At 38.7% G+C, this 12,103-nt stretch overlaps 1 protein-coding gene across 1 annotated transcript in view; it reads right to left on the minus strand.

The window, feature by feature from the left end:
* The window catches only part of adamts3 (ADAM metallopeptidase with thrombospondin type 1 motif, 3), a 173,292-nt gene that overhangs the window by 15,805 nt on the left and 145,384 nt on the right, over positions 1–12,103 (minus strand). The window contains exons 17-18 of the mRNA XM_075467289.1: positions 8,032–8,195; positions 2,263–2,419 (exon numbers count right to left, since the gene is read on the minus strand). Coding sequence (XP_075323404.1) covers positions 2,263–2,419; positions 8,032–8,195 — 321 coding nt within the window. The remainder of the gene's footprint in view (positions 1–2,262; positions 2,420–8,031; positions 8,196–12,103) is intronic.

Genomic DNA, 12,103 nt, shown 5'->3' on the forward strand with positions numbered 1-12,103 from the left:
TTCAGCTTGCCTGCGATTTGGAGCTTCTGACTACAAGCCAACTTTTGTCTTCGACATGCTGACCTTGGCTTTAGTTTTTGGTGCTTTTAGTTCATGAATTCTAAATGAGAAATAAAGGAATATGCTGAACTTTTTTCACTTTGTCGTACTCGACTGGGAAAAAACTCTGATGACAACACATCTTTGTCAATTATTGAAAATCATGGCAATTTCTAGAGGAAATGTTGAGGTCTTATGATTGGTTAGAAGAACACGAACAGCCTCTGACAATGAAAGCGTGGGGAGGCAATGTGAGACTGAAGCTGGAAATAAACATTTTACAAGATGACAATTCTGTTTTTTCTGAGACAAATCTTTACAGAACATACAGAGATCATTGTGTAGTTTTTACTTTTTTTGTTTAAAATGAGTTTTTTTTATATATACTTTATTTTTTACTATAAAATAACTCTCCTGCAGAGCTTGAGAGATCACAGCCACATCTATGGGAAATTGCAATGATTTGAGTTTACTTGCATTATCTTGCAATAACAGACTGGCCTGCACCATGATACAGTAGGATGTGTTATTACAGACTGTTCCTGGTTGCCACTTTAAAGACAAACGGTGCACCTTCAGCTGTGGCTGCACATGGATAAAACTGATCCACTTTATTTCGAAAGAAAACTAGAGGTGCTGGTTCAGCAGCTCTCTCAGTGACCGCTTCAGTGATGAAGGGCATCTGTGATTATTACTGCAGGCTTGACGTGAGCTCCGGTTTAAGGCTAGTGTATTCCTAAAATCCTGCAGTGTGTTGGTAACACATCTGACACCAAAGCACTGAACCAATCCAACAATTGATGTGACGGCAGTGCAAAAAGGTTTGAGGTATTTTAGAGAAGCATAAAGGGTTTTACAAAGATCCTGATAACAGGAAACTCATCACAAAGTTTTTTATGGTGAAATCCAGAAGAATTACGGTACAGCTCGTCTCAGATCACACTAATCTGTATGAGCCCTGAAGCCCGTCTTCGACTGGTCTTCACTGGATAGTAGGGCTGAGCCATTTTATCGATACTGGGATATATATCGATATTTAGTTTCCCGATAAAGTATTGATTTTTCAGCCGCGAGTATCATTTAAAAAAAAAAAAATTTAAATGTAATTTTTTTTTTTAAAGAAAACTTTATTGAAAAGTCACACGTTACAATTAGTGAAAACACAGAACATTAAGGAAATACAATACAATGCCAGGGGGTCACATTATACAAAACAATGATAAATTAGTTCATAAAAATGTTGTTTAAAGTGCATAGCTCTCAAGTTTGTGACATGTTCGTTTGTTTCTGTTTGTCTGGCGGTGTTGTCCTTCCGGTTCAAAGGTTGGACCACCGGTCCAATCAGCGAAGAATCATGTCAAATCACACTGTCCTTCCCCCCCCAGAAAATTATCGAATCGTATCGTATCGTATCGAATCGAATCGTATCGTATCGTATTGTATCGTTGGCTGAATATCGTGTATCGTATCGAATCGTATCGTATCGTATCGTTGGCTGAATATCGTGTATCGTGTCGAATCGTGAGATTGGTGTATCGCTACAGCCCTACTCGATAGTTCAGGTTTTTAATTTGAAGTCAGATTGTGTGAAGTTCTTATGAGTCGTTAGGGGTCAGCGGTCAACGTTCTCTCAGAGACGCACTGTTCGAAAATGTTGCAGCCAAATGTTCTTTTGCTGGGAAAATGAAGAGATGGAACAACAACAATCTGATATGGAGGTGATGTGGTGGCTCCTGGACCCCATTCTCAGATGCTTTAAGCTTGGCTCGCCTATCAGAAAGCCTCCCTGCTTCATGAAACTGGGAGCGCGCTGAAAGCAGTCCACCAACAGTGACACACTCACAACTCATCCTTCCTTCAGACGCTCCTGTGAAAGTGATGTACAGAGCCATGTTGTGCTCACCTTATTTGTGATTTGTGTGAGATTGGACAGTGTATGTCATGTTGGTGTATGTCATATGGTGGAAGCAGCTGAAAATATCACTTTTCTACATATTCAAGCTTTTTCAGATGAACGTTGAAATGATGTGTTTATATGTGAGAACTAAATGTGTCTGAAGTTGTTAATGTAAAGTGCGTTATAAATAAAATGTATTATTATTATTATTACATATTCAAATAGGAGCACCAAGAATAAAATTCAGATGAGCAAAGTTGTAGGAAAAGTAAACAGAAATCATTCTTATCTTATCCTTTTTAAGTCGTTAGTAATTCATCTTTTACCTCCAGCACAAGGCTTGGAACACGGAGACCAGCTCTTCAGAGCCCACTCATAGCTGTCCTCCTGGATAACATTGTTGTTGTTGACTGGCACAGAATCTTCATGGATGATGTACTTGTACATTAACGTAGACCTTGTTTCATTGTCCTTGGGTATGATCTACAAGCCGAGGAGAAGGAAAAGACAAAACAAGAACTACCATTATACTGTAATGTGTGCAAATTAATTCAGGGTAATTTCAAGAGGCGGAGGGAACAAAAATGTACCTAATCATTGCTCATGGTTTATTACAGGGCTTCAATACAGTAATTTGATGAAGATGGAAAAGGCAATTATTGGTCTCTGAGTTTCAAAGATTTTTTTCCCTCTTCTTCTTTTGTTATTATATAAGAAATTAATATCAAGGTAGTGAAATTTTGGTCTCTTTTTACGACTCCAATCCAAGCTTCAGTTTGTCAATGGCTCAGTGAAGATGACACAGGAAGTCATGAACAAAGCTGGATGGTTGACTGACAATAACTCCAGAGTGACAAAGTCCACACCAGAGGGAGTTATTCTGCTAAAGAACTGTTTGAAATGCCTCATTCACAGTCTGGAGGTTAGGTTAAGCAGTAAAAAAACAAGATGAAGAAATTAGTAAGGGCTGAAAAGGGATTGTGCAGCTCTGAAACTACAACTGTTCAATAGATGTCCTACAAAAAGGCTTTAAACACTTTGTCTAATGTGATATTACATGTGATGTAATATTATAACACAGAGGCTACAGTATATGATATGTATTATACATTATTGGCTCAATGGGACATAAGATACATCCTCATCACTGAGGTGGGTGAATAGAAGAAGAAAAATATAGGCAAACAAGTGAAAGTTATTGTTGTCACAGGCTGGTAAGACTCAACCTCCGGTCCAAATACTTATCTAAACAAAGAATTGTTTGGTAGAATGATCTCCTTTCTCTGATCAAGGTTAGTCCAATGTTTCCAGGAGATAGTAATAGATGTGGTGAAGCTTCTCTCCTTTTTATTTACAAAACTAAACAGTCCATGGCTTAAATGCTTCCAGGTCACTTCACTGAACCTCCCTCCACAGAAAAGGCCCATTGACCAGATTCCAGGCTTTTTGTTCTGAACTCAATGACATTATCATGAAACACTGAGTGAGCATCTACCTTACGCTGTCATATTCCACCATATTCCATCAGTTGAATAATCACAGCTGTCTCCACTTTTCATAAGGGGGTCCTTAAAGAGCCAGGAGCCAAAATGGAGCAATTAATTGCTGCAGCAATGTATACTCATGTCAAAAAGTAATATGGCCTTCTTTCAACTCTTAGATTTTACCTATCATAACAAAAAATAATTACTGGTCCTTATTTGGTCTTAAAATGAGGTAAATACAACCTCAGATGAACAAAAAAAAGCCACAACATATTACACTGTCATAGCATTTATAAAACAGAAACTAGTTCAAAATATGGAAGCTGTGTATAAATAACTAAGTCCACCCTTACTGTTTCCAAAGGACTTACAGCTAGAGGCTGCTAATCAAGTGCATTTGTCTAACTGATCATCAGCAAGCGTGAGCACATCTATAAAAACAGAAGCTTTGGCAGGGATGAAAGTCATCAGTAATGATATTAAAGAAGCAATTGTGGCTGCCAATCAATCTGGAAAAGGTTATAAGATCATTTCCAAACAATTTGGAAACTGTCCAACATTCTACAGTGAGAAAGATTATTCAGCAGTTCAGCCCAAAACATATGCAATGCTCAGAAACTACATCTCAGACTCTACAGGGCTCAGTCAGCATGTTAAATGTTAAAGTTCATGACAGCACAATTAGAAAAAGATTGAACCAGTTTGCAGGAGAAAGCCTCTTCTCTCTATAAATAACATGGCAGCCCAACTTAGGTTTGTAAAGTTACATCTGAACAAACCACAAGACTTCTGGGACAGATGAGACCAAAGTGGAGATGTTTGGTCATAATGCACAGCAGCACGTTCAGAGAAAACCAAACACAGCATATCAGCACAAACACCTCATACCAGCTGTCAAGTACGGTGATGGAGGGCTGATGATTTGGGCTTGTTCTGCAGCCACAGGAACTCCACCATGAACTCCTGCAGTGATACTGCAATGGTCCAGTCAAAGTCCAGACCTCAAACTGATTGAAATACTGTGGTTAAGAGAGCTGTGTATAGACAAATGCGGCTAACCACAATGAACTGAAGCAACACTGTAGACAAAAGTGGACCAAAATCCCTCTATAGGGATGTAAGAGACTGACAATGTCATACAGAAAAAGAGTACTTCTACTTATTGCTGCCAAAGACGGTTATACAAGGTATTGAATCATGGGGTAGACACAGTTTCTTCAGGATTTTCTCTCAGTCTTCACTAAGTGACACAGTGTAATATATATATGTCCTCTGAGGTTGTATTCAACTAATTCTAAGAACCAAATGTTTTTTACTCTGTCCCGACATGTAAAACCTTGGAATTGAAAGAGGATACACTTTCTTTTTCACTCTACTTTCTTTAAAAGAAATGGAATAATTTAGCATGAATTAGCAGAACTTTGAGCACGCTCTTTTATGTGTGCAGTTGCACAGTCTGGAAAGACATTTGCATGTAAGTTTCCTACGATCCAGCCGCTTTGCTCATCAGCTCTGTAATGTGTAAACTCCATTCAGCAGGTGGATAATTACGTGGTTATTGTGTGAACAAGCTCAAGTGCAGCAGAAGATGTATTATCTCCATGTTTGTGAGTTGGACACAGACGTGATCATAGTGGTTCTAATCTGTGGCTCTTTGTGCTGTGCAGCATTCTGCTGTTTGGGTGTTATTCTGAATGTAAACGGACACCAATGTTTAGTTGCGTTATTTCTATGCCTCAAGTACATGATTCTGCATGTTTACCTCATGAATATAAAGTCTAATCAAATTTTTTGAAAACCCCCTCCTGGGACACAGCTTGATAATACAAGATTCCGTTTTTATCTTCCAATTTCTGTCAAATTGAGTATGAATCCTTTTGTGACTAATTCCCAAGAGTGGCACAAATCTCATCTTTAAACCTGTTCTCTGAGGCCACCTCCATGTGGTTGAAAGGGCATCTTTCCTTCTACTTCTCTCATGAAATTGCACTTGAAAAAAAAACCCTGCTCATGGGAGAAACTATTACAAATAATAATTATCTTCTGTTAGATCTGCTGTTCCCTTCAGCGTGTGTAATTATATCCCTGACATCACATGAAGACACCAGCGTATAAGAGAATGACTATTCAGAGAAGGGCACTGATGTGACAGGCAGGAAATTAGGGCAGGAGTCCTTGAGGAAAAGACAATGAAAGGTAATGAGAGGCATAGGAAGGGACGGTATGTGTGTGTTTTTGTGTGTAAATACATTGTTGACACGGTAATGATTCTCCTGTTTCAACAAAGCTTTAAAGAAAATGAAAATATATCAAATTAATAAGATAGAAATTGTCAATGAAAGAAGCAAAATAAAGTCAGTGCTGTGTCATTTAACAAATTCCTCTGGAAGGATAAACTTTTTAACCCTTCTCCTTATCCAGCCAAAATAATTACTTGCTCTTGTCAGATGGTGCATCACAAGAACCCCATGGGTTTCCCATCCTATCTAAATGTGAGTTTACTTTTTCTTCTTGCTGCAGGCTACTGCTGTATTAGCACCTTGAACTCATTTTTTGGACCTGGGGGATCTTCAAGTTTGATGCCTGGTAAAATGAGGGGAAAGCTGAATGAAGAGAAAATGGTTCAATAGGCAATTTAAAACTCCCAGTCTTCAGGGCAATAGCTCAATTTCACTCATATATTTGCTGAGATGACTTTATAAGTCACATACAGACTCCAGAGCATTAGTGTTTAGACAGATATACAGTTTTTGTTCCCCAGGGTTGGTACTCCTGCACATTCACTTTGAGATCAAATGATGGATACTGCATTAAAGTGTCAAGTCTTATTGGGTGTACATTAATGTCGAAGAAAAAAAAGAAACGAAATGAAGTACACTGTAGCTTCTTCAACACGCAGCTCTCAAATTGCGAGGGCTTAAAAAGATTTGGCTGCCTGGTGCATAATGTAGAATTGTTGCTCTGACTCCTCTTAAAGTTGCACCAAAACTGCTAACATCAGAGGATAGGAGCGGGACTTTTGTGAGCGTTTTTTAAAAAAAAATTTTAAATCACAGACTAGAGAAGCTTATATGCTTAATTTAAGAACAGAAGGAAAAAACACAGTTTCAGTGTGAATGTGACATCAAAGCAGCAGTTTAAAGCTTCATCTCCTCTTTTGTTGTGCAACTGTTTTGGCATTTCAGTTGCTTTGCTTTCTGTGGTTGTTGCTTGTCACCTGAGTGCTGTTTTTCTCACTTTCGACTGTCAGTATCTCGTGTGTAAATTGCTGCCTTCGTTTTACCTGGGACGTTCATCAAAATCATGAATAACAATTGAAAGATTTAATATTCTCTAGGTGGTGCCTTTCTGTGGATTACCAGCCCAGTCTAAACAGAGAACATTTGACATGTACATTTGTCCACATGTCATAAATGTAGCAATTTCACCATCCACTATTGTAAATAGTAAGATGGCAATGTCTCCAAAGGCCATTGCTTTCTGTAGGACAACGCTTACTTGACATGATTGTGAAGTATGTGGAGAAAAATGGGTAAACCGTAACCATGGAGATTTCTAGAGCTGCTTAACAATGTATTTTGGAACTTATAAACTAAACATGTAAATTAATTCTAACCCTGACTATGTGCTTTTCTTAATCTTAACCTTTAGGAACCCCAAGTGGGAGTGAAGTAGGAAAGTACAATTACTGCAGAAAACAACCTCTTTAACCTCCTTAAAGGGATAGTTCGCCTCAATCACGGAGTGATACAATGGGAGAGAAAATAGCGCCAAGCGATTGTGAGGGCTGACTCACTTCCTGCACAACGATTTTGTGATGCAAATGTATTACTCTTTTGAACGCATATTGTTTTGAGAAGCAAAACACTTTATTTTTTAAACCTCAGCCAACTCGCCGACTACTTTTGTCAACACTCACAGGACGCAGCAGGGGGTAAGTCAAATTTAATAAATAATATTGCTAATATGGGATGTCATACAGCTTCATGTCAAAAGAGGCGAACTATCCCTTTAAAAGCGAACGTGACTTAAACTAAAATTTAGAGTATATGAAGGATTTTTTTCAGCACCTGTTTAACATGGAAACACTCCATTCTCACTACCATGTTTACCCCCACTGTCAAAAACACAGCCCCCAGAATACTACAGTAGGTGAGGCAATAGTTTGATTGTCATTCAGGATGCAGTGGACAATTATTCATAAGGCCGACTTTCTGAGAAACATATCCAATTATAATTTTCATTGGGCCATGGGAGTATCACACAGCAGGACTTAAGAGCACAAGTTTCCATGCGTTGGTGGTCCTGTGAGTTTTGAAGCCTCCATGTGAGGTGCTTCAGTTAAACGCCTATTATTAAAACTTATCTGCAGAGCCATTTGGAGTGCAGCTGCATCTATATTTAATCCCTTTCCATTGAAGAAAGGGATTAAATATAGGTGCTTTGGTCTAGTGTAAAAAAAAAAAAGGCCTTTAGACTTGCTGTAATATGATTTACTCTTTCTTCATAGAACTATGTGGACTGCTCAGTGGTAGAAATGGCTCATTGACATATAAAAAGCCTTTTACATTAATTCAAATATGAGGTTAATAGTAAATCAAATGTTATTACCAAAACCACCACAGGGTCATGCAGAGGTCCATCCGTGTGCAGCATCTCCACCTCTCCCTCGATGATGTAGTGCCACTCCACGCCCAGGTCAATGAAGCTTCTGGACTTTATCTCGTCTCCTTTCCCATTGAGGATGTAATGCCCTGTTGCCTGGTTCTTGATTGCTGTAATCAGTCATTGCTGTGAGCTGCTGAGAAGGCTTGAAACATCTTTATCAAATACATCAATTTTAAATGAATCTGTCGTCCAAAAAAAAGAGAAATCCTTCCGACTCTAACACTGATTTAGAATAACTATCCCTGGACACTTATTCTCCAGTTTACACAAATTGAAGTAAAAGTAGCAACGCATTGAAATGAATTTGATGGATTTGAATCCATCCTAAAGTGTCAATTGAAAGACCCCAAAACAACTCAACCGTTTTTGTTCCAGCCCATTTCACCTATTGCTCCTTCTAAAGCTTGCCTTGGTCTGAATGATGGCAAGCACAAGTAAAAAGTCACTTATCTTTTTAAATGTCCTTTAGGTTAATTCAAAAGCAAACTGCATCCAATGTTGCTGATGTAATTAGATGTAGGTTTTTGTGCCATTTTAAATTGCTTTGAAAATCTCAATATTTTCTGACAATCTACTCAACTATCTATCTCCCAATTTGGTTCCTTACAGTATTTACAGTCTGAATGGCTCCTTCAGAAAACACAGAATCTATTTGTTTTAAAGTTTACTGTAATCTGAATATTCCTGAATAAACAACAATGAAAGGAGAAAAAAACCCACACGTAGGAGTTTTCAGGGCTTTGGGATTTATTTGACATTTTTGGATTATTCATTGCTGCGCCAATGACTTGCTGTTATTACTGTGTGCTTAATTTTGACAGTGTTCATCCTTCACTGTGAGAGAGGGTTTGACGAACAATAGCTTCTGATACATTTCTGAATAAGCTGACATTTTAAGGCTCAAATTCTTCCAGCTGAATTCATGTTTACACAGTATTATCTTTAGCCTTTAGAATCCAATCAGCAAAAACTTCCTCAACCGTTACATACAAGGGCTGACAGAGACATTCTAATACGTTTGAAGAATGAATACCTTCCTGCATGAAAAAGACCTAAGACTACATTAAGTCCTTTTGAGTCCTTGAAGAGGGCTCGTAAGCCTAAATGTGTTGATGTCAGTAGTACAATGCCTTCAAAACAAAGTCATTTGAAATTATTTTCAAAATGAGCGTTCCATCGAAAGTTTTTTGACAATTTGTCACAACTTGATTTTTGGAAAAAAGTGACCAGTTCTGTTGCATACAATGGCGCCATGGCACCTAGGCCAACTTGCATTCAGATCATTTCAGATAATAAACTGAGCACTCGCTCCTGGCACCTCTTGATTTAATTATGCAGTTTTTTTTCTCTTGGTTGAAGCCCATTGTTTTATAGTCAATATCACTGTTTGCCAGCATATAGCAATTACTTAATTAGAAGTTCTAATTAAATAAATGTGTGCACTTATTCGTTTATTCAGTGTTTGTAGGAGCACCAGAAAACATAGTCCAAAACCAGTTGAGATGTTCTTACTGAGCAAAAACTTTAAAAAATCTGCTGTTCATCTTTAAATCTTCAGCTCTCTCTTTACTTTCTGAGGAGAAACCCATGAGGCAGTTCTTATCAATTACTGAGTCAACATTGCCACAGTATGCATCAAATGTTGACAGAGTGACAGAGAAGCAGAACTAACAGCAGAATGCTGAGTAAACAATGCATTTTGAAATACAAGCCGGTCAGGAGAATCAGTACTCCATCACACATGTCATTTTGCAGGTAATGACAGTGACAGGAAGGATGGATGCTGTTTACAAAACTCCAGCAGATGATAATTCTGACAGTGCAACAAATGTTAATACGGACTCAGAGGAACATTCTTCTTTAAAAGCCAGAAGCAGACTCTACATGGAATGTTTTACAACTACTTTGATTGTGTTTATGTGTGTCCTGTGCCTTCTTTAATTAATTCTTCCAGAGCCACAGGGATTAAAGTAAAGGCCATCACTTTAAACATGGACTTTGACACTGAACACTGCTTGGGCCATCTCAGCGAGCTGGAGGAGACACGTGTGCTGTGAGAGGCCAAAGTAACAACAACTGGAGAAACAAACCAAGTCTGGCCAGGGTACTAAAAAGTGTCAAAGTTGACTGGATGGATCAACAAAGCAAAAGGCATTCAAATTAAAGACTGCTTCCAGTTTATCTGACTATTGCAACCAGCAATGTAACCACATCAGCCAGTGTTCTACATGTAGTACATGCTGTTTCACTGTTCTAAAAACTGGAATAAAACAAAGCCATCACTCATTTTCTTAAGTTAATTATTGGTTTTCTTTGTGTAATATGCCTAAAACGTTAGATGCTGGGGTTGAGAAAGTGAAATGTTTTCCATTCTTGCTTGGTACCTGATTTCAGCTGCTAAAGTTTTCTACAGATGACTGGTCTGGACTGCAGGCAAACCAGTTTAACACCCTAGCCCAACAGTCATCTTGTTGTAATATGTGCAGGATGGGATTTGACTTTGTCCTGCTGACATAAGCAAGGCATTCCCAGAAAACATTTCTGAATCGCATCACATGCTGCTCCAAAACCTGTAGACACGGTTCAGAAATGTGTGGCTTCCCAGATGTGAAAGGTGTCCATGTCATGGAAACTAATCTAACACTCTACCATCACAGATGCTGGCTTCTAAACAGTGCTGCTAAGAAGCCAGATGGGCCTTTTGCCCGGATTGCACAGTGTCCATTTTTTCCCCGAAAGAATTAGACATTTTTATTTGTCAGACCACAGGACAGGATTTAATTTGTCTGTTTCTTTTCTCTTTTCTTTGCACGTTAAAGTTTTATCTTCCATTTCTGGATGCAGCAACAAATTTTGTTCATTATTGTTCAAAAAGTGTTGTGGGCGATATGTGTAATGACTTCCACTACCACTCGTGATTGAGGGCCGAGGTTTCTTTTTAATGTCAGCATTATTTTTGCTACTTCCTTCTTAATTCACTGCTTGCCTCAAATGATTTGTTATCATTCTAATCTCAGTACATCGTTTTTCTGTCTGAAGAATTCTCTCCCACTTTGTACAAGAAAGACAACATGTTATGAAGACAACAGTATAACTGGTGAGAAGGGGCTGATAATCAGTGTGGAGCTGCAGTCGTAAATGCAGCACAAGAAGCTCATTTCATACACGATATACATCATTTAATAAATGCTTATCGCTTACCGCCATGGTTGTACATCACATTACTGTTTCCATAAGATGAAATGCTCCAAGTGATACAGGTGCATCAGCAGTGTTCAAAGTGTGATGCTGATAGAACCTGTTTTGATCTAATCAATATTATTAAAGCCATGAGTTGCATTGGAGATGCCTGAGCTGCTGGGCTTTCTAAAAAACGTAAAGTCGATGTGCATCACCTCTGTTGTGATAATTCAATAGCTTAGAGGAGTATAAAGCCATTTTCAAAAAAACAAAAGGGTCATAAGTTCATATGGTTTAACATATGAGCCCTTCATTTAAATAACACTGAAGTAAGTTCTGGGATATGTTAAAGGTTAATCTTGAATTTTAAGAATCTCATCATCAGCCTTCAAACTCATAAGACAACAGCTGTACAGCTGAGACTTGGTTACCTCTCATACATCGGCCTTAAAGTTGAAAGCAACAAGTTCTGTTCAACTTGCCGCTGTCCCTCCTCCTATTTCCAACAGAGGAGGAACATCCCTGCATTGCTGTGTCCTTTCACACTTCAAGCTGGCGTTGAGGAATCATCTGAGTGATGTCAGCACTATTGGTTAGAGTGGTGAGTTACACAACGCCGGCTTGATGTGTGTAAGCACATATGAGACAGGAGCGCTTCGCCTCTCTTATCATAAACCATTGGCAGAGTCATTTCTACCCCCTAGCTCCATATAGTGGATAGTGTAGTGGTAAGCGTGCTACCCTTCATATGGGTGACTGGAGTTTGAATCCTGACCTCCCCTCTCATGAAAGGTACTACTTCCAGTAGGCAAGACCCCCTCATGTTACCTGCCTA

This window comes from Odontesthes bonariensis, chromosome 6, assembly GCF_027942865.1.
Source record: "Odontesthes bonariensis isolate fOdoBon6 chromosome 6, fOdoBon6.hap1, whole genome shotgun sequence".
Classification (NCBI taxonomy): Eukaryota; Metazoa; Chordata; class Actinopteri; order Atheriniformes; family Atherinopsidae; genus Odontesthes; species Odontesthes bonariensis.